General features: G+C 41.1%; 1 protein-coding gene across 2 annotated transcripts in view; it reads left to right on the top strand.

Moving 5' to 3' along the window:
• Positions 1-23,779, top strand: part of SORCS1 (sortilin related VPS10 domain containing receptor 1) — a 156,226-nt gene that overhangs the window by 36,377 nt on the left and 96,070 nt on the right. For both annotated transcript variants that reach the window (XM_040254393.1, XM_040254392.1), the window contains exons 5-12: positions 3,548-3,694; positions 11,451-11,553; positions 11,820-11,896; positions 14,116-14,207; positions 15,484-15,591; positions 17,069-17,186; positions 18,679-18,809; positions 21,389-21,502. In XM_040254393.1, coding sequence (XP_040110327.1) covers positions 3,548-3,694; positions 11,451-11,553; positions 11,820-11,896; positions 14,116-14,207; positions 15,484-15,591; positions 17,069-17,186; positions 18,679-18,809; positions 21,389-21,502 — 890 coding nt within the window. The remainder of the gene's footprint in view (positions 1-3,547; positions 3,695-11,450; positions 11,554-11,819; positions 11,897-14,115; positions 14,208-15,483; positions 15,592-17,068; positions 17,187-18,678; positions 18,810-21,388; positions 21,503-23,779) is intronic.

Below are 23,779 nucleotides of genomic sequence, written 5' to 3'. Positions count from 1 at the left end.
AGCTGGGTCTTGAAGGATGGGTAGGGAGAGGTCAGCAATGGGATGCTGTCCCAGGAAGTGGGGGTAGCCTTCATGATAAAAGAAAGGAAGACAAGAGAAGTAAAGGTGGCATGTTGAGGCTGATATCCTGAGGTCAGGGCTTTGTGTTGTCTTGAGGTTTGAACTCTGACACTTTATGCTGAAAAATCTAATCAACGTGGTATTTTTGGCTTGTAGGATGTTAGAGAATAAGAAATAATTATTAATTAACTTTGAAACTTTTGGTATCATATTCCCCCATATGACAAAGAAATAAAAGTGGCTTCTCAGCATACTCAGCATCTTTGTGCAGAATTGAGACAGGCAGAAGAGGTAATAGCAGCTCTTCCCTGAAGCGAGGCAGACTGCCAGCAGTGGGATATGCCATCTCCACAAGTGTATCTTCCTGACCTCTGTGTTTATGTGAAGGCATGCTTCCAGTGGGAATACTACTCCACCCTCCACCCTGCAGCCTGCCCTGTCATCACACCACAGCCCTCCCCAGTGCACAAATGGGCTCATGATGTGGATGCAGAGGGAGTTGTCTGGAAACAAAAAATGTGTACCCTCATCCTCAGCAGAAACCTAGACCTTAGACACACACACACACACACACACATTAATACATATATGCATATATGTACGTACATACACACACACACATACACACACATATTCCACATTTTGGGTACTAATACTGCTCCCTTAGTATCCAGAGTCCACAGTAAGAGGGTAGAAGTTCTAGAAACATAGTGAGACCTCATAACAAGCCTGCACTGTGACAGGCAGGTGGGCTTCTCAGGCTCAGGGAAAAGGAACCACGAGTGGCACAAAAACCTAACAGCAGGCAAGGGTGCCCATCTTTGCAGACCAAGCCAAAGAAGCCTAAGTAAACAGATAAATAAATAGGATAAAAATACACTCCAAATGGGATTTTCCTGGATTAAGTGCCTTGGCCACAAGAGGAAAATAAGCAGACCTTCTTCAGCTCTATTGTGATACATCCCCCTGGCTTTGCTAAGTTTATACTCCTCAAGATAAACCTGAAGGCCAGGTTGCCAGAGATGAATTACAAAGCTCTAGAGGCATTTGATAAAGCCAGACAATTGGGGGCCAATAAAGTCACCCGCTTCTGCAAATCAAATGCACCAGCTTCTAAACACGTGTAGCCCTGCTCTGACACCTGGGCCAAAAGAGGAGCGGAGCGGGAAATGGCAAGGGAACTACTGGAATAGGTAATGTTTTTTTTTTTTTTTCCTTCTCTATGTCCTATAAACTAGCGTGTTGCACTGTCCATGTTTGGTACTGCTATGGAGGGAAGACAGGTACAACTGTGGGAAAATTCTGATGTATGAAATCAAAGCTTTAAAGAATTGTCAGTATAGTGTCATTTAAATATAGCAGCCTCTCGAACATATGCAAGACCAACATGGGCTTCCCTGGTGTGTAATCCTTATGGAGCCGGTGTAGTGAATAAATAAACATTGTTTGCAATTAACATACCATTGTTAAGAGGTAGAGTGTTTCTGGAAATTTACGTCTTTCACATTTGTGGAGGATCCACAGTGTGTATAAAAGTATTCTGGCTACTGTTACAGGCCCCAAATGAAGCTTGTTTTCCTAAGTAGTTCAAAGTATTCCCCCCAGCAACTCATTTATACCATTTATTTGCTTAACAAACTTGTTGTTGCAAAAGAGTACAAAGTTGGCTCAACTCTAAATTATCCCAGATGCCAAAACAGCAGGTACGAACTAATGAGGTTTGACTGTGTCAAAAGCAAAGGCAAAACGTGCGTGTTCTATTGATTGAAGCCCAGCCTCTTTGAATTGACAAAGTCAGAGCCGTATTTGCTGAAAGAATGTCAGAAGTCTAACGGATTTGGGTGTGAACCCCAAGTCTTTGTTATCCTCAGCAATTAGATTTCATTTATGCCTCAGTTTCCTCATCTGTAGAATCAGGATGAGAGGTGCTATGCAGGTTTATAGGGGATATTGGACCCAAAAAGGACTGGGTTTAGTGTTTTGTACATGGCAAGGACTGAAGCCATGGTTTCATCCTTCTGCTTAAATTTTTTCATATTATAATATAAAGGACCTGAGTTAAGTTAAATGGGTTCAGGTATTCTTTCTAGCTTATTCATTTAGTCTCTGTCTGTGCTCCAGAAAGCCACTTAATCTAAGTGTCTATTCCCTCATCCTCAGATGAGGCTATATCTCTTTGGTTTTCATGAGGATTAAATGAGGTAACTTTTGCAGACTGTTAGAATGCACCTGTCAACACATTTCAGACCCTTTTCTCACTACCAAGTTTTCCTGGATTGTTATAATTTAAAGTAGAGTCAATTATGCATAAATATGTTGAATTCTAAAACACGTGAAAAATATGACACACAATTAATGATTTGTTCCTGCACAGTTTTGGCAATTTCTTTATCGTTGCATCTTTCCTAAGATATAAAAGAGAAAAAGTAATCATGTTTGTAGAGTCAAATAAATAATAAGGGCTGTTTATGGTAGGATTAATAGTATTATAGAAATTGAGGAGGAATTGTTTTTGACAATTTAGGAAAACCACTACTTCTTTAGGTTTAAAAGCTGTTCGCATTTGCTTAATGTATTTTGGTAGTTTAATAGATCTTTTACAGAAAAAAAATAGTGATAGTCATTGGATCCAGAGTTTGCACTGATCTCTTTTAATTGCCCAAGGCTATAAATAGTGCAGTGATTTCATCATTAAGGGCAGGGGCTGTGGAACCACAGAGCTCTGGGTTAAAATCCTTGGTCTGCCTCTTACCATTTATATGACATTAGGTGTTATGATTCTGGGCAACTCACTTTACCTGAATGAGCCTCAGTTTCCTCAATTGTGAAACAGAGTAAATGATATTTACCCAAAGGACTTTTCAATAATTAAAGAAGATAAAGTATTTAAGACTATGAGTGCTTGCCTAAAATAAAATAAAAGTTGTCACTGTTAAGTCGCTAAGTCTTGTCTGACTCTTGGCGACCCCATGGACTATAGCATGCCAGCCTCCTCTGTTCTCCACTATTTCCTGGAGTGTGCTCAAATTCATGTCCATTGAGTTGGTGGTGCTTTCTAACCATCTCATCCTTTGCCACCCTCTTCTCCTTTTGCCTTCAATCTTTCCAAGCATCAGGGTCTTTTCCAGTGAGCCAGTGCTTCGTATCAGGTGGCCAAAGTATTGTACCCCCTATTTGTTTATCATTTGCCAAGCACAGAACCAACAGCATCAGTTTATCTCTAGGCAGCTGTAAGCTACTGTCAACCTACCTTAGAAGAGATAAGAAGACTGTCAAACTTGCATTGGGCTCGCCCTGGCACAGGGGTCATGGGGCTGTTACATTGTCTCCCACAGCCCGGGGAGTCATGCATAAGCACAACCCTCACTCTCATTCCTTCAAGACAAGTGATCACAGTTAAATTTGATAGTCTGGTTTCTTTTTTAAGGAAAATAATTACATTTCTTCTCAAATTGAGGTATTTTTCAGCCATGTCAATTTTTCCCAGGTAGCAGGGATAAAGGGAATGTTCTTGGCTAACAAGAAGATTGACAACCAAGTGAAGACTTTCATCACATACAACAAAGGCAGAGACTGGCGTTTGCTGCAGGCTCCAGACACAGACCTAAGAGGGGACCCTGTGCACTGCTTGCTGGTGAGTCTTCATATGGGGGTGAAATGCCCCACGTGGTGAGAGCTGGAGATGGCGGTCAATAAGCAGAGGCACATGGCCCCAGGGTTTCTTGCTCAACTGATAAACAGGAGCAGATGGGGAAGGGTGTGAAGGCGGTTATAGGAAAGAGTCACAGCTTTGCTGCTTGTGATGGACCAAAGCCATAAGAAAACATAAGTGAGGTTCTTGCTTATTTCCAAGGATGTTCAGTTGCTGTCCAATTTCTGATAAGGACCACATATTGTCATGTAAGGGAAAGTATGATAGTTTCCATTTGTGGTGGGAAAAGATACCCTTACTTTCCCATGAATAACCTGTTAAGGATCTAATGACACATAAATTCAGCTGTAAAGTTGATAGACTGAATGCAGAATTGTGTAAGTATATTTTCCAGTGGACATGCTTATTCATATTTTCAGAGAAATTTATGCCTCAAACAGAGATAAGGACCACTGATTTAAATCCTGAATCGGTACTCTTTATAATATGTTCCATTCATGTATGTCATTATATAAAGCTGGTATTGATAAACTATGGTCTGTGGGACAAATCTAGCCCCCTGCTTGTTTTCTAAGTAAAGTTTTATTGGAACACAGTCCTGCTTATCCACCTGTATGTTGTCTGTGGGTGCTTTTGCTTTACAGTGGCAGAATTGAGTAGCCATGGGAAACTGTGTGGTCCATCGGTGAGATATTTACTATCTGACCCTTGAAAACAAATTTTTTGACCCCGACTTTGAAATATGGCTTAAAAAACTTGTCTAGCATTGGGGCAGTAAGTAGATTAGATCAAATTATTTTCCTATTTGATTATATGATGGTGTCCAAGAGGAGAATCACAAATGTGCCTTGCCTTCAAGGAGTTTGCTGTCTACTTGAGAGAGAATAGATTAATGAGCGAATGATTATAAGGTCACATCCTACTTTTCTTAGTATTTATGATACTTGCCCTTTACTTGACACATGAATTTGATACTGAGTGAATGAAGGAGGGGAGGCAGGGGTTAACTGTAAAAATAATATATCATTAAATGCTAATTTCTAGAAAACAAATCCAAAGTTTCATTTAAATTCATAAAAGGGAGAGAGCAGTCTGTAAAGCTAGAGAAGAGACCTCTTAGTTTTAGTAAGAAGGGCTTGATATATACCAATTATTCACACCCACCAAACAATCCCAGCTTTATTTAATGTTATGCACACTGAGCATGCTTCCTTCTGTCCCGTGAAGTCTGAGCAGTCACTTTGCAGGTTCGTCTCCTACAGCTGTAGGCAGGTCACCCTCCCAGTGGAGAAGATGCCACAGCCATCAGTTCAGTTCAGTTCAGTTCAGTTGCTCAGTCGTGTCCGACTCTTTGTGACCCCATGAATCACAGCACGCCAGGCCTCCCTGTCCATCACCAACTTCCAGAGTTCACTCAGACTCACGTCCATCGAGTCAGCGATGCCATCCAGCCATCTCATCCTCTGTCGTCCGGTTCTCCTCCTGCCCCCAATCCCTCCAGCATCAGAGTCTTTTCCAATGAGTCAACAGCCATAGCTTGACCTTATTAGCTGCAGAGGATATCACAGTTGTCATCATGTATCAGGGGAAGCAGTCTGACATTCTGCCTCCCACTCAGCTTATATCCCTATTAGTGGCAACTTACAGGCGGGAAAAAGCCAGTTGTTACTCAGTACACAAATCCAGTTACAGAGTAAGTGAATGTAGCAGTTATGTATTGAATGCCTACTCTATTCAAGGCATATAGCATTTTAAAAATATTTATTTATTTTTAATTGATTGATGACTGGTTTACAGTGTTGGTTTGATTCCTGACATGCATCAACATGAATTAACCATAGGTGTACATTATGTCTCTCCCACTTGAATTTTCCTCACACCTCCCCCCATCCCCACCCCTCTAGATTATTACAGAGCACCAGTTTGAGTTCCCTGAGTCATACAGCAAATTCCCACTGGCTATTTATAAGGCAAATAGCATTTTAAAAACATGCCCGCCTTCCGCATTCAGCTGTTCCAAGTTGAAGCCAAAGATGCAGGAGATGTCCCAGTGGCTTAATGCCGTCGTCCATCCCATCATGCGTGTTGATGACTGAATGCCCATGAGAAAGAGCCAACCGTGTCACCTAAAGAGGCTTTCCCGGGTGCTCTGGCATCATAAATGGACCATTAGAAATGCCTCTTACACGAAGCACTTACAGAGACATTCCTTGCTCCGCCCCCAGCCCAGAGTTAGGAAGTCTAACTGCTGTGCCTTGGAATTATGAATGCCGTATCAGCTTACATCTCCATCTCCGCTGAGACCATCCTAATACAAGCATCATCATTCCTCCCTTTCCCTACAGTGACAGCTGCTCCTCCTGTCTCTACCTGGCAACTTCATCTCACCATAGCAGTCAATGCAACCTTTTTTTCCCCCTTAAATCTAACTTCATTGCGTTGAAATATGCATACATAAAAGCGTTTTAAGAGTTTAGTGATAAATCTTGACAAATGTATAGACCCGTGTAACGGCTACCACAGTCAAGATACAACATTTTAATCACTCTAAAAAATTGCTCTGTGCCTCTTCACAGTCAGTACCCACACCCTTGGCCCTAGACAACCTCTCATTTGCTTTCTTTCATGAGAGATTAGATTGTTCTTTTCTAAAATTGTACATAAAGGTGTCAACTTGAACTTTAAAAATGCAGACCATGTCCCTCCTTTCACTTAACCTTCTAATGACTTTCTAATTCAGATGGAATGAAATTCAGATACTTGACTGTTGCCTGCAAGATTCCACATGATCTGGCCTCTGTCCATTTCTCCTGGCTGGTCTCCGGACTCTCTCTTTCCTTACACACTGGCCATGGTGAGGGAAGAGATCGCGCCTTTCCATACCATTAGCTCACCTCACTCTTTATGTTTTAGGCTCTGTATCTGCCATTATATTTTATCTCTTAAAATGCCCTTCTTCTAGTATGCCTTTTTTCTTGGCTTTCAGATCCTTGTTTGAGAACCTTCATCTCAGGAGCTTCCTTTAGCATCCTCTGAAACTGCACTTGGTCCAGTGGTTTTTTTTTTTTTCTAATTCAGGATCTTTCTCACTCTGAAATCAGCACATGCATCTGTTGACTTGCTAGTATATCTCCTCCCACTCACTCTGAGCTCCACAAGCATAGGGACCATGGCGCTCTTTTTGGCCACTCCAAAGAGTTAGCTCAAGAGCCATACTTGACACATGGTGGGTGCTTAATACTTCTGTTGGGGAGGGTGTTGTCTTTGTTTCAGCCAGACATGCCATGGACAGATGTTTGAGTTTCATATTTGGACTTTAGTGGAAGCCTTTCCTTGCCATTGATAGTCACACTGGAAAATTTGTTATAATAGCCACCTTCTGAAGTTCATGTGCACCAGTTGACCCCTCAGTTAACAGAATCACTAGGCTCATTAAGACTGAGGAAAAATCAGTGAAGGAGATATGGTACCCAAGAGTCTTTTGGCGTTCCTCCCTCTTTAATCTCATTATTTAATGTACTTTAAATCTGAGCTTTAGAAAACAGGCAGTAGAATGAGGAGAAGAAAATGAAAAAAGGAAGAAGAAACAAAAAAAAAATTATACAACTCTGGCAAGGCACAGAGTAAGAAAGATCTTTGAGCTTCAGGAGACCCAGACTGTGAAAAACTTCCTTAGGTTTGGGAGCTGGTAGCAGAGAGGAGATAAAAAGAGATTTTAGATTGTGAATACTTGGAAAGTGACAGTGTCACTGGAAACACAGCCTAGTGATTAGAAAAGAGATTTTTTTTTTTTTTCCCTGCAGGGTTGTTACAAATGTGGAACAAGTTCAGAATTGCAGCCCCAAATGGAATGTTCCTGGTAAAATATATTATATAGAAATAAGACATCCAGGGTAATCTGGGCTGTATTTTTAGGACTTTTAGACTGATTGCCTGGAGGGCTCAGCTGGGATTTCTTTCCCCTGAAGACCACATTGTACAATTGGATGGGGTGTTATAGGTCATGGTCCACCTGACTGCAGAACCTCAGGATTCGGCTCCCTAGAGGCAAAATGTGAGCTGAACCTGTGACAAATCCTTGGGCCCCAAGGGACAGCCTAATGTTTCATGGAGAGAAACCATGCCTTCTTGATGGGTTCAGTTGGCGGCTTCCTCCTGGAGCTAAGCTGCAGCTGCCCCAGGAGACTCGACCCTGCTTCCTGCTCCTCTGCACTGGTTGCAGCTTTCCATATTCTGCTGAATCTGAGCAGTGCTGAGTGCCCTACACCCAGCCAGCTGGCTGGGGGCCACCCTCTTCTTTGTCCCCGACTACTTACAAAAACTTCAATGGATCCCATGGTCCAACTCAAGATCAGAAACTGTGCAAGTGCGTGTGTAGGATGTCTTGTGTGTGTAGGATTTCTTGGATCATTTAACCCTTCTCTGCCGGTCACCCACAGTGCCAGGAAGACAGCAATTCATTCGTAGATCAATTGACTTGAACAGGCATTCACTGAACACTTGCAGTGGCCAAAGGATTTTGTTGGTTAAAATAAGAAATACAAAAATAAGGCCAAAGGAAGGTGATTGGGGTCTAGAGGTCCACGGTATACTTCAAGAGCATGTGAACTCCCTGGATTTGAATGCAAGCCTTTGTGTGTGCTTCCTTTGTGCACTTTTCTTGGGAAAGAGTCCTCAGTTTGCATCAGAATTTCAAAATCTGTACTTGACCCCAGAAAGATTGATGACTAAGGATCTAGTTGCTCCTGGTATTGACCAGCTGGTGATACTCTATGCCCTATACCTGTGTGTGAGTCAGAACCACAGGCAGCTTCCAAACAAATGTGTTGGTCCCTCCGTTCTTGTAGGTCAGCTCCTAGATCATGGTGATTTCAGTGTACAGTTCTGTAGATTTTTAATATGAGAAGTGAAGGGAAATAGATAAAGGTCTTTGAGATAAGCTGTGTTTTAACTCATACTAAATTAGAGATAACTCATGCTGTAGTCCATGGGGTCGCAAGTTGGACATGACTGAGCCGCTGAACTGGAAAGATACTTAGTATATGTTCCCTAATGGGGGGAAAGAAGGCAGGAGGGCAGAAATGGACAAAGTGCTTCCTGCCTGAGCAAAATGTGCCTAAGAACTGGAAGGCATTGTTTCATGTTTTCCAGGAGTTTGCAGTGGTTTGAGAGACATTATAACAACCTCTCTATCAATCTTTGGTGACCTTACCTTAATAAATATCTCAAATTGTTCAAGTGTAAATGTTTAAGTTTAAAAAATGAAGATGAATCACTTAACATCGTTTTTCTGCAATGTGGACTATGTAACTTTCTTGAAAAAAATGGAAGAAAGGGGAAAAAAAACCACACCATAGAATATTTCCCTTGTACCAGTTGGGGGCAATCCAGTACTACAAATGTGCAAGTGAGGGAAAAAAAAAAGTACACGAAAGAGATCATTTGTAATGTTGCTACTACTGCATGAACTGGTGTCCTTTCTTCCCAAATTAATTTTTCTCAGGCCTCCGAAAGCCATAGCAACAGAGCAGTGCTGAAATGACTAGTTGAAAATGCTTTTTCTCATGTAACAGCAAGTGCCCTTTCATACATAATCCTTGGGTCACATGACGACTTAGTTTCACAGTCTTCCGGACTGCGGGGTGATGAAGCATTTGACCAGTGGCTGACTTAAGATTGCCACCTGGATGCTCTCTTGGACAGGGCTATCCTGCTCTGTTGGTACAAAAGGCCATCCACTAAGCCCCTGTGTCTAAGTATAGTAGTAATCGTTTCTTTGAATACCATGGAGATTCTCACGTTATTCTGGTAATGTGGTTCATAACAATACCTAAGCCCATGTGCTTCTGGCATTGTTCTAAGTAGAACAGTAAAGTAAGGTCTTTCATGCCCTAACTTGAAAGTGCTGCCTGATATTTCAAGTGTTTATTGACTGTCTTTTTTAGATTCTATGTGAGGTTTTACAGAAGATGTAAAGTAATACTTGATGTTTTCTCTTTATTCGTCGAGTGTGTCTCTTAGGGCGATAAAACTCTGCATACTCGATGACATGATCCAGGATTGTGCGTGGTAAAATAAGCTGTGGTAAATCAGAGAAAGCAAGATCTGATAAGTTGCAGTTGTCAGGCACATTTTTATGGACACATGGTTTGACACCTCTGGTTATCCTGTCTCAGCATCTGCCTGAGAGTTGGTCAGCACTTCCCTGGGGCCTCTGTAGGATGCAATACCCTCGCTAATCTTCCTCTTGAACAAAAGGCAGCCAAGTTTTGGGGTCTGACTGTTTCTTCTTACAGGGGTGGTCTTCTTTACCCTTATGGAACATTGCAGAGTAAGAATTCCATTTTTGAAAGTTGTACATGAAATTGTCATGCAAAGCCAACCTTTTATTACGGTAATCATTCCTTGGAAGTTTACTCCCTGTGTTGGCAGTGATGGAAATACCCTACTGTGATCCACTGGGTCATTTCACCAGTGTTTTAGCTGCTTTTACTTCTGAGTTTCATTTTTAGTTTGTCATTTACTCTATCCCATCTAAATGTAATCACTGCATCTCTGTCGCTCTCCGAATATCTGTTGGCTAAGACTTAACAGAGCAGAATGAAAGTAATAACAGAGGTACATTGGTGATCTCAAAACTCAAGTCGATAAGATTAGAAAGTAATCTTCCTGAGAGATGAAAAGTGACGTGGGTTCAGTCACAAACTTGTTGTTGATGGTTCAGTACAAGAACGATTTTAAATGAAGTTTGTGTGAGATTTAGTATCCTGTTTTTTTTTTTTTTTTGAAAACTGTTGATGTCTTCATCTGAAAACTTGATTGAGTTTTGTATTCACAAACAAGTCCCTTAAATGTTCATTTAAATTGTTGTCTCTTGTGTGTTTCATCTACAAGAACGTCTATGTTGAATTATACTGAATCTGATAATACCCTTACACAGACACTATGTCAGTTGTCTGGCGGATGTAAGGACAGTTCCACATGTGATACAGCTTCTTTTACAGAACTGAGACCAAGGCTTCATATGACTAAGTGACTTCTTCAGAGCACCCCCAGCTTGGCTGCGCTTTCTGTCCAATCTCAAACCCCATTTCTCCTCATTGGTCTTACCCAACTACCTGTTGTATTACAGCTCCACTCTTCTGCTCCTTTTCTTTGTTACTGATATTACTCAGACCTGAAATGTCCTTTATCCCTCTGAGCATCTCACCTGCAATTCAAATCCTACCCACCTTTGCCTCAGACGTCATTTTCTCCTTGAAATTTCCCCTTAACCGAAGTTAAATGTAGGCTCCTATCCCCTAGAATTTCATACTTTGTTTGTACTTATCTCATGGCTGTTAAAATATATTCCTTCATGGTAATCAATAGAAAGATCTTAAATTGTATACTCCTTAGTGGCAAAGACCAAACTTTAGTCAGTGGTAAGTCTTTCATAAAACTACACCATGTGTTTTACAAATAAAGTATTAAAATGTTTGTCGAATGGCCAAATGGCAGTTATATCAGTAGACTAGACTTGAAATGAAAGTGCTCTCTCCTTCAACAGTTTGGCAGCTGTCTTACACTTAGTGGGCACCAGATATCTGTGGAATGAAATATGGGGGGATGGAGGGGTTCATGGATGGGCGGATGGATGGGTGGGATGGTTGAATGAACGGATAGGAGCTCTGAAGCTGAGCTTTAAACAACCATTTAAATGGTGTACTTTCATGATCCTCATTTCTCCTCTTCTCAGCCCTATTGCTCCCTACACCTTCACCTTAAGGTCTCTGAGAATCCCTACACGTCAGGGATCATCGCCAGCAGAGACACAGCCCCCAGCATCATAGTGGCTTCAGGTAAGCAGCTTGCCTGGTTTGCTCACTGCTATAAATTGTATTTATTTTAAGAAGCCCGGTAGCTGTGCTTGGAACTTAATGAGCAAGCTAAAAATATTTTTGAAAGGCACCTAAGCCACTGACCCTGAAGCAAGTATGCTGAAAAACCCTGCTCAGATAGAGTGTTTGCAGTGGAAATCCACCTCGGGCAGTGCACACTGCCAGCACCGACCGTCATTAGCTTTTGCAGAAAGTGCTCTTCACTAATGGTGATGTGCTCTCTCCAGGTAATATAGGTTCTGAGTTGTCAGACAGTGACATCAGCATGTTTGTCTCTTCAGATGCCGGAAACAGTTGGAGGCAGGTAAGAAAGTATCCTGGTTAAGTTCCTGGTGTTTAAATGTGTTAAAAATTGTCCAGATTGTTTCAGTTCTGGGAACTTAGTCACACATAAATCCTAAAGCTTCTCAATGCGTTTATTTCCTTTTTTTGTTTTATGCATGGCTTACGAAAGTTCTGAGTTCAATAAATATTTATGAAATTTGATTTCTTTGCGTGATGAGTGAGCCTTTGCATGCATGCTTAGTCGCTTTCATCACGTCTGACTCTGTGCAACTCTCTAGACTGTAGTCTGCCAGGCTCCTCTGTCCATGAGATACTCTAGCCAAGAATACTAGAGTGGCTTGCCATGCCTTTCTCCAGGGGATCTTCCTGACCCAGGGATCCAACCTGGGTCTCCTGTATTGTAAGAGGATTCTTTACCGTCTGAGCCACTAGGAAAGCCCTAAAAAAAATGACACTTTATCACAGCCTATATGTAAGAAAGTTTAAAAGTAACAATGAAACCAAATTAGATATGACTGAATTTTCCCCTTAAAAGAAAGCTGGAAATCTAGAGAGTTTATTATGTAGGGAACATGAAGCCTGGAAGGGAGATTATCTATCTAATGCCGGGTTGCCTCTGTAAATTCCTCTTGCCTTGAAGTCAGAATAGAGGAGAATGCAGGGATTCAGAAAAAGCCATTACCCAGGAGGTGCTCTGAGATGTTTAAAGCTCATGTGCAGAAGACAGAATAATAAGCATCAGGGCGCATATGTTAGGGAGAGTAGAAACGGAATCACTTTCAACCAGTGTGTTTAGCTTAAATGCTTCCTCTTTCTTCTGAATGAAAATTAGATACTCCTAGCTTATAAAACAGGCGCTTAATGAGGTTTAGCAGTCCTAACAAAATAGGTGCCTAATGCTTGGTTGTTACACTTCAATAAATATGTTTTAATAAGCCGCTGACATTTAATTATCATACAATAACTAGCACCATAAATTGAAATCTAATGCACAGGTAATCACACAGCAGTGAGAATACTGCACTTTAAATTTTAGACAGAGATGCGCATGTTACGGTCTAGTTACCATCTCCTAGCTTCATAGATCTGCACTGTGATTCACATGTTTTGAGAAGAGTGGGGCAGGAAAGAAACTTGCTTAAGAAATTCCTGGGGTTTTGATCTTGGAGATATATGCACTCAGTCACTCAGTCGTGGCCAGTTCTTTGCAATCCCATGGACTGTAGCCCTCCAGGCTCCTCTGTCCATGGAATTTGCCAGACAAGAATGCTCAAGTGGGTTGCCATTTCCTTCTCCATGGATATATATAAGAACATGCATTATTAAGCTTCCTATGGACAATAGTTAGAGGCCAGGGTCACATTTTTTCCTTCTAACATCTCAAACAAAGCAAATAAGTCTCTCCTATAGTCCTGGGGTACATCTTGAATGTAAGAAGTAGACAGAGTGGAAACAATTATGTCTATAGTGTAATCACAGACAAGGCTATACTAACAGAGTGACTGTGAGAAAAGAAGATGCATCTTGTATGGGGAGGACTTAGAAATTGTCTCCAGCCAGTCTGCATTTGACCTCAGATTCCTCCCTCCACATACAGAGAGAGACCCAATGACAATGTACCCAAAGGTATGATCTCGTTTTGATCAGAATTACTCTATGACTCGCGAGAGAACCCATGAGTTGAACAGGAACATCTGTCCCCTGTAACACTTGGAAACTTTGAAGTAATTGGATGTGGAAAGGACACTGTCATTCACCCCATCCTGGCATCATCCATTATCATCTATCTGGTCCTAGGCAAGTCACCACTTCTTTCTAAACCTTAGTTTTCTCATCTGTGAAAATGAGAGTATTGGAATAGAGTGTCTCCAAGGTTTCTCTGATCTAAAGATGTGACCCAATGTAACAGTTTCACAAATGTCAACATAATCATAAATGGAACCCAACAGAGCTCACCACAAAATGACAGGAATAGAAATATGAATACATAACTCTTAGTCATTATTTAAATTTCTCTTGTGGAGCACCTAAAATCATTTTATGGAACTCCAGTGGTACATGTCACCCACCTGGGGAAGCATTGTTCATAACTGTGTCTCTCCACAGATTTGGGGAGACCCAGTGCTATCATGGGGGCTCATGGAGAGATTATTTTTCCTCAAATGAAGACTAATTCTCTGAACCCTGGGTGTGTGTGTGGCCGGGGTGGGGGCTGTGTATGTGCGTTTCCTCTTCCAGATCTTTGAAGAAGAACACAGTGTTTTGTATCTGGATCAAGGTGGAGTCCTGGTTGCTATGAAGCACACATCTCTCCCAATTCGACATCTCTGGTAAAGGCACCTGTTGTCCCTAAATCCTGTACCCAGGACTGGTTGCACACAGCTAAGACCAGTCTAAGTCAAGCTGACAGACTATAACTGTACTTGTAGTAAATTATCATGGTCTGCTGGAGTATAACTTATACCTTTGCTTTATTATAAGAAGCAAGAGGAAAGGAGAGAGAGAGAGAGTGAGAAAGAGAAAGGAGCTCGCTTCTGCCCTTTAGAGAGGAATTATATATGGTTTTGGAATGTGACAGCTCCTCTCTCCCCCATCAGCACCTCCAGCACTGCACTCTTTCAGTACAGTCATGGGTAGAATGGTTGTCAAGGATAATCTCTGAATAGCTTAATTTCTCACAGCCATCTATCCCAAATATTGTCTCCTGAAGTTTAATGTTTGCATTCACTCTGTTCATTCTGCACAGAGATCAGCAGTGCGTGTCACTTCTGCTCTGATCTCATTTGGCCTCATTTTTGCGGGCGGGAGAGGGTGGTTTTCTGAAACTCTCCCCGTAGGTCCTCTATAGATGAACATGCAAGGCCTAACTTCCAGAGGGGTTTTCAATAGATTCCTTTATCTGTGGTTTTGAAAATGGCTCTCTCCACAGGCGGGTTCGTACAAAGTCAAAGGCTTGATTTTCCCTCCAGGGTTGGTTACTTTGGTGGACCAAAGGGAAAGCTGCAGAAATAAGAGAACCAGAGGCTTAGCCTGAGGGAAGGCATCCCAGAGAAAGGCAGAGGAAAGGAAACATCCTGTATGACCATCAGAGTTGCAGAGTCCTCTCTTACTTTCAAGAGCCTGTTCTTCTGCACCCCGTCACTCAGTGGGTCAACCAGGATTTGTAACATGTACGAAGGATACCACTAAGGGTTTGATCACACGGAGGTGGCTGATTCAAGTCCATCACAGTGGTCTCAGAAGGTGACTGTTCTCAGAATCACCTGCAAGGCTTGCTGCTAGATGACTGCAAGGTTTTAGAGAGGGTCACATTGAGATCTAAGATCTAATAAGATATCCAAATTTAAAAAATTCTATCAGCAATTTACCATTCCCATTTCATACAGCTCTCCACTGATTGATATTATAATACATCTGGGCCCCAGATCACTTGGCTAGCTGTATATCCACCTTCTGATGTAATTAAGAACACTTATTCATATCAAAGGCTCACTTTGACAATGCCCCAGGTATTTCTAAAATATATTCTGTCCTGGTTGGTAGTATCTTTTCTTTGAAAGGATTTTCTTTTGAGAGCCGATGACTGTTATTTTTTTCTGTCATCAGGTTGAGTTTTGATGAAGGTAGATCTTGGAGCAAATACAGTTTCACATCTATTCCCCTTTTTGTGGATGGGGTTCTGGGTGAACCTGGGGAAGAGACTCTCATCATGACGTAAGTGGAAAACCGTGTTGTCTTCTGGTCTTCATAGAAATCCAGAAACGTGGTTTTTAGCTGAGCCTGTTCACCTTGCTGCTTTCAGTTTTAAAGTTGCTAGCAAAGGCAGTGCATCTGACTTCATGATTCCCTAGCAAAGAAGAAAGAACAATGCAGGCATCCATTTTCTTGGCTCTTTGCTAGCTATTAGGAGACTTGTACTGTGGGCTGGCAGCAACGTGGTACAGCCTATTTCTTCCTATACTGAATGAGCTTAGGGAAATTAGACGTGATTTTTTTTCAATAGAAGATAAAGCTATCCATTTAAAACTTTAATTATAAACATGCTTGATATACAGAAAATCACAGGCATATAAGAATGATTTCATTTTAAGACAGAACACAGAGCTTGATCACAACCCCACAAAGGATGTTATTTTTCCCTGGCTCTTTACCTAACCCAATTGTGAGGCATATTAGGGGAACCACGAGAACAGTCTGTTCTTGTGAAATTACATTTGTGCTCATTCTTGTCTGGAAAGTGATGATCATTAATTTGTGAAAGGCTTGATTAATGGCTTGCCTGCCTGTGGGTTTCAAAACATGAGCTTTGAATTTGAAATATGAAACTCTGATTTTTCCTTATCCTGGAAAATCAGAAGAGGAAAACAGAGGGAAGATTTTAAAGCAGTTGATCCTGTCAACAGTGAAAATTTTAAAATCAAAGTGAATAGTTGGTACATTTTCTGATATTTTTTCTCATTTTTTTAACAATAGAGAAGAGCAACAAAAATTAATATGCCTAACAGTTACACTTTTGCCCAGTGGGTTAGCCATTTATTCTATAATTTATCTTTATTCAGTTTTTATATTTACAAAACACAGATGAAAAAAGCTGATTGTAAAGGGTGCCTTGTAGCTTTTATTCACATTTACAATAGGTGATTCAAACACTTCATTAAGTAGCTGAGCTTCTCTGAGTCAGGAGAGTAGAATGAACAGGGTAGGAAGTAGTTATACCTCTTCAGCCTTGTTGCCTACTTCTCCTTGGGAATGGTGGAAAGATAAAATAGAATGGAAACCACGGGACCAGGTAGATTAAATGCAAGAGAACCTGTATGTGTAATCTTGGACTGCATAGAAGGCAGGGTTTGTGATTGTTTTTTCATTTTTATTTTTTCTTTCTGGTCCACAGTTCTTGTTGTACAGTATATAGCAGCAGGCTTTTAGTCTAACACCCCTGGGTTCTAACTCTACCGGTTCTTGGTGATTTGACTTTGGTTTTTGCATGTTACAACTTCTTGAGCCTCAGGTTACCCACAGGTAAAGTGGAGTCAATAATAGCAAATGTGTTTTGGGGATCAAATAATATGACCGATATAAGATGCTTAGCATTGTGCTAACCTCATAGTAAATATTCATAACTGTAAATATTTATAACTGTAGTTGTAACTGTCAGCATTGCTATTATTGTGAGTATTTGTATCATCTGCAGAGTGTTTGGACACTTCAGTCACCGCTCTGAATGGCAGCTGGTCAAAGTGGACTACAAGTCCATTTTCGATAGGCGTTGTGCCGAGGAGGACTACAGACCCTGGCAGCTGCACAGTCAGGTAGGGGGACAAGTGTCCTGGGTGGGAGGCATGGAGAGTACTGGGGGAAAGATGGTCATCCATATGTAGGAATCAGGGTTCTCTGGGCAAAAATGTCCATCTGGTGGTTCCTTATGTGTTCCGTGTGCCATGGCAGTGAACAAACTTGACGTTTATAGCTGTTGTGAAGTAATTTATGTTTTTATTCTACTAGGGTATAATGAGATAAAATTCAAGTGTGCTTGGGTTAGACTTATGACTCAAAACAAAACACCAACTCAGCACAGAGATCCAAACATAATTTATCTGAGCATGTCGTCTGGTTGCAGGGTGTAGGGGCAGGGGTGAGGAAAGGCTCTTCAGTTTTATCTAACAATGTAAACAGAGACATAGAACAGCAAAATTAGGCTGGGTGAGGCATGCCAGTAAAATTCTTCCTCCTCACCACTGTGATTCCCTGGGATTAGGCAGTGCTTTATGCCTCCTTCCAAGGTTCTTGTGTTATAAGGTTGTGGATTTAGTAGGAAAATTTCTTTCATCCTGGCCCCTCTGCTATTTCGCTCATATTGTTGATAGAATGCTTGGATAAAAGCATCTCTCTTTTGATTTCCCAAGAACTCATTCTGCCAGCCTCTCAAAGGACATAGCTGGGGCCCTTGCTTGCAAAGCCATCACTATGTTGAGAGAGTAACGCAACATATACTCCAAACCTAGATTAAGTTGTATATTTATGTGTCAGTGGGTAGTGCAGCTGGTTAAAGTGAGCTTGCTCAAAAAAGACAGTATAGAGTAGCTTAGACAAAAGTCTGTCTGGCCCTTTGGACACACACACGCGGAGCTGGGTTTGACAATGGGAGCTACATCAGCTAGAATCACCCACTTTTCTTGGAGGCTCAATAAGGAAAGGATTGCTCATTCACATAGCTGATATTTTCCCCTTTGGAGTGCACAGACATTGTAATATTCAAAGCATTTATTTATTTTGTGGCAAAACACTGAATTTAGTGCTATTGGTTATCTTGTAGAGGGATGTAAGATCAGTGCAGTAAAATTGTGTGGGCAGAGGCATAACAAACTGAGGCAAAATAGACCTTTATGTTTCTTAGCAATATTCTTCTTTCATATGCACATAAATGATCATGTGCCAATCTTTTATTACAGAAGAAGTCAACTTAATTACCATAGATTTGTTGGTAATACACTGTCACAGGCTGAGTCTTAGTTACCTGTGTGTCCCTCAGAGCCTTCTACCCAACACCTTGCCAAGTAAGGATTTGCTGAAAACAGAGCTCAGGACCTTTTGACACTCTCTCGGGGCTTCTTAGGATTAACTTTGTCGTCACGTTCTGTAATAGGACTCTAGACATTGAAAAGAAAATGCTGTTAGCACAAAGCAGACTGCCCACGTCCAGATTACCCTAAGATTTGAGACCATCTCCCTGGACTGTCCTAGTGTGGAGTAGGGAAGGTCATACCTATGGGCCAACAGTGTGAGATTCTTGTCTTCTTACAGGGGGAAGCATGCATCATGGGAGCGAAGAGGATATATAAGAAGAGAAAATCTGAGCGGAAATGCATGCAGGGAAAATACGCAGGCGCCATGGAGTCTGAACCCTGTGTTTGCACAGAGGCTGATTTTGACTGGTGAGCTTGTGCTGTTAGCCCATGTAGTGACTGCATATTTCAAACCCATGTGGGCCTTAAATGAAAGTTTAGATTTGAATAGTGACATGCATAGATCCAAGTGATAAACCTCATGTTTGTGTGAATTACCATGTGGGGACATCATGGCTTACTGGTTATGTGTGTGTGTGTATATACAGAAAAAAAACAGGCATTTCTTTAGGCTTAAGGAGGACTCAGGAGAGAGCTGGTATTTATCTTCACACATGTGACAGGTCTCAGGACAAAAAGAGAAGCCAGATCCACTCTGAGTCTCTTTTGACTGAAACACTTAAACAATAAGTGGGCATTTCAGGGAGCAAATATATGTGTGTTCAAGGTAAAAATCTTTCTAGAATTTAGGGTTTCTGGTAGTGAAATTGTGGTCATTTAGGGCAGTGCATTTTCTATACCTGGAGGTTTTCAATTAGTGGCTAACTGACTATTGCTTATGAAAGCCATGGAATATTTTTCTGAATTCAGTGCAAGGATGGAGTCACTGGCATTGCCATCTATGGCTTTATGAACCTAGCAACAGAAGAGCCTTTTCCTTTTACCAGTATTAACCTAGTTTAAACTGGAAAAGGAGTGCAACATTTAGATGTTAAATATTCTCAGAGTGCCACATGTTTTTTGGAGCTTTACTTAAGCAGAAAACTAGCTTGTGGGGCCAATGATGTGCTTGCTTTGTTCTAGTTTTGACTGTCAGATGAGGTTGAAAGATGATTGAAGATGAATAGGTGGTAACCAACGCTCTTGATCATGTCCATCCCATTTTCGGTCTCTTTTTTTTCCTCCTCCTTTTTAAAATGTATTTATATGTTTTTGGTTTAGAGAAAGCAATTGCTAAATGTGTATGTCAGTGTTAATGATTGAACTAAACCAGCATAAGAAACAAAGACATTTACTTAAAAGTATTAGCTGGGTAGCAATCATCAGTCACATGTCTGATCATCAGAGTATCAGTGATTGGGCTGAGATACTGTGTACATGCATGTAACATTACTTAGAAAAAAGAAGCATCTCTCATGGTAGACCTCTAGGAGCATTCTCTGAATAAATAGTATTGGCCAGTCCTGGCACATTGGCTGCCAGTACTCAGACATATAACCCAAGGCCATTCCTGTCTTGTTGGTAGAGAAGGCAAGCCAAGAGGCAGTTCTGTCTCTCTCTGGGCTCTGCTGGAGGCAGACAGAGCTTCAGTCACACTGGGACTCACAAGGAATTCTGCAGGGGTCTCCCCAGCCCTGATTTTCCTTTTAGTCAGTGCAACACTGTTACAATGACAAAAATATTTGATCTCTGTCCCACCTTTCAGGATTGACATCCTGAACTACATTCACAGGGAGAATTTGCGTGGAATGTTTGTTATTCATCATGTGCCTCTTTAGGAAACCTGGCTGCTTCTCCTTTATTCACTGTATTTAAGGAGGATCCATACGGGGAGTTAACTTTTTATCTTATAGCTTTGACTTTGGCCTTCTCAAACAGTGATTTTTTGGCAAAGGTGTTTGTCCCTGAATGTTCTCTCTCAGTTTGGCTCTCCCCCGGACATCCCTCTGCTAGACGACCTTGCCTGCTATTCGTGATTTCCTGAAATGAACACAGGATGTCCTGTAGGCAGAGTCCCGGAAGTCCTTCTACCCATGCTGTGTTGCACCAGAATCAAACCCAGCTGGTATGGGCAGAATTCTGAGAACCAACTGCCTGAGCAAGCCTAGTTCTTCTTTCCCAACCTTTGTGTGCCAGCATCTCACCTCCATCACACAGATGGGCCAGTTTATACCTGTGCTTGCCATCGCTGCCTGCAATTTGTCTGTGCGTGAGGAGGTGCAATGTGTTGCCATTCTCTGTGCCCAGCTTTATCTTTCATAAGCCTAGAAAGTTGACTCAGAGGTTCCTGGAGGCAAGAATGCAAGGAGGCTGAGAGAAAACTCTGTTTTCAGACTAGAGAAAATGTAAAGTAATTGGTGGCGTTAACTGAATGGGAACACTCCCGAAGTACATTGCCCTTCCTGCTGTGACTTTGAAGCAAATGGCTTGTGCACAGAGAGACCTGGCTCAGCTCTCCTTGGTAGATCCAGACGTCTTGGAAGAGCACCCCAAAGACAGCGCTAGTAATGATGATTAGGCCTCGTGTCGATGCCTTATGTTTTCCAATGCAGTTGACACGGAGGACTGGACTTCCACCATCATAGCTTTCTTGGGGCCCAACCACAATCATTATTGTGTCTCCCCCTGATGAGAACAACATCTATGCTCCTGAATGAAAGGTGTTTAATGGGAATTACTGGGCACTGAACTTTCATCTCTATACATGTGTCTCTGTGGCTTCCAAGCTAGCATTTCTCAAAATGGATTCTGTAGAATGTTTTCTTGGGTAATTGATAGATAGAAAGAAAGATTGCATTTTTGGAAAGGAATTGATTTAGTGAATGCCTGCTTTTTTTTTTTTTTTAAATTAATTGACCAGTGTAGAAATTGGCTGTGGACTGACTTAAATTATTCTCAGTAATGTTGCCACCTATTGAAAGGCTTCTCTCATTTTTTTCCCCCAACAGTGACTATGGTTATGAGCGACACAGCAATGGTCAGTGCCTGCCAGCCTTTTGGTTTAATCCATCCTCTCTGTCGAAGGACTGCAGCTTGGGGCAGAGTTACCTCAATAGTACTGGGTGAGTGCCTGAAACATTGGCCTGAGGAGGTCATCTGCTGCTGCTTTTCAGCATGTGATAAACTTATAGAATCACTTCTGATCAAAAACCAGGTCTGTTTCATTATAGCACCAGTTTATTCACTTTTGTTCATTTTAATCAGCACAAATTTGTATTAATAGTGCAAATTCCATCTTAGAATAAGATCCCAGTTGCAAATAAAGAAACAAAACAGGTTACTTGGATGAAGATAGCAATGATGATAATATACAAATTGCTTTATTTTTTGATCCCTTATTTCACAACTATTTAATTAGATGACACTACCTTTTATCTTGCAGCATCCCTGTGTGGAAGGTCAAACCAATATTTCCCATGCGCACTTCCTGCTTTATAGATGTGGAAACTAGAGGCAGAAAAGAAGCTCATTGACTTTTCAAGAGGGTGCTGGTGTTAGCAGAAATGTGTTCCATTTTCTCTCTATCCAGTCTTGACACATTGAAGACATGCATTCTGATCTTTATAAATCTAGAATCAGATTTGAAAATTTTGTGTTGAATGATATGTGCTGTGGGATTTATCCAATATTATTTAAGAAACACCATAAAAAGGAAAACCATGTGGTGACTTTCCCAAAATTGTAACTGATATTTATAGACTTAGGAAACTACTGTGTGGAACTTATTTGGAATCTAATTCCAGCAATCTATCAAAAGACATTTTTGAGTCATTTGGGAAGCTAAGTATGGTCTGGTGACTAGTGATGTATTCATCAGGATTTTCCAAAGATACGCTTTTCTATCTCCAATTGGAGATACATATATATATATATAAACAGATTTATTAAAAGGACTGGGAGCACCCAGCTACGGAGGTGGGCAAGTTCAAATCCTGATATCTATAGGGGGAGTTGGCAAGCTGGAGACCCAGGAAGTTAGATGGGTGGTTTCTAGGCACAGTCTGAGCACTGATGGTGAACCAGGGAAGCTAATAGTTTAGTTCCTGTCTGAAGACCAGCAAGGCCAAAACTGATGTTTCCATCTAAGTGTGAAGGCAAGAAGGAAGCCATTGTTCAGTTTAAAGACAGTTAGGAAGGAAAGGGCTGGAAGAAGAGGGAGAGGGAGGGAGGGGAAGCAAGCACTCACCAGTAGGCCAGCACTGCTTGACAGCTGCTCTTCTCATTTCTCATGAGAGCTGCCATCCAGAGGAGAGGACATTCATGTTCTTGTTTATGTACTTTTGTATTTTAAATGTTTACTTTTCTGAATTTAAAAAAATCACCTAAATAACATATACTACTCTCAGAATAGTATATACTACTCGGTGGCTATTACCTGAGAGCATCTCACCCTAAGGGACTTTTGTTGAGTTATCACATCTGCTGGTTTCATCCATTCCATTCAAACTTTTTTCAGAAGGAGAGAAAGAAAACATAGACATGCACATCAAATATTCATATCTATGATTGAATAAATAATAAGCTCGGATTTATTTGCACTGTAACACAAAATTTGAGAAAAATGCAAGTAACATTTTTACAGCAAAGGGTCAGTGAGGTCTTGAGCATCTAGTACCATGTGAAAAATTGAAAAAGGCTGCTGAAATCACTCAACTTAATGGTGAAGAAATGCCAGAGAAAGAAGTTGTATCACTTGCATGTAGGAACATGTTTAGACATTGTAAAGAGCACTGGGAGCCCCTGAAGCTGATTTCAGAATTGATTTTTTTTTTCACAGCGTTAGTCAAGGGAGTTATGCTATTCTCTCTTTAGTATTAATGAGAAGAGGCTGAAGTACAGAGGGATGTAAATTTTATCAAATGCTACTGAAACCACTGTAATAAGGCAGAAAAAGAAGGTCTATGAACCCTTACTTTTCACTTTATTAAGAATGTATATGCATTTTCATTTTATAATTATATACATGTATCAATATTTACACGCACACTTAGACACACATAGTTTTAGCTACTCCTAGACAGATTTCACCATTCCTTTGGTGAACTCAGTATGTGAAACCCAAATAAATCCTAACACATATTTAATAAAACATCAGAGATGAGTAATTTATATATTCTATTCAATGGAAGTTTTCATCTATGCCCTAAAAGATAAAAATTTCCGTTATAAATGGTTCAGCAGCTGTAGGTTCGTTGTTGTTCAGTCACTCAGTCATGTCTGACTCTTTGTGACCCACGGACTGCCACACGCCAGGCTTCCCTGTCTTTCACCATCTCCTAGAGTTTGCTCAAACTCTTGTCCATTGAGTTGGTGATGCATTCCAACCATCTCATCCTCTG

This window comes from Oryx dammah, unplaced genomic scaffold (assembly GCF_014754425.2).
Source record: "Oryx dammah isolate SB20612 unplaced genomic scaffold, SCBI_Odam_1.1 HiC_scaffold_14, whole genome shotgun sequence".
Taxonomy (NCBI): domain Eukaryota; kingdom Metazoa; phylum Chordata; class Mammalia; order Artiodactyla; family Bovidae; genus Oryx; species Oryx dammah.
Note: the sequence above shows the minus strand (reverse complement) of the source record. Positions and strands in the feature narration are given on the sequence as shown.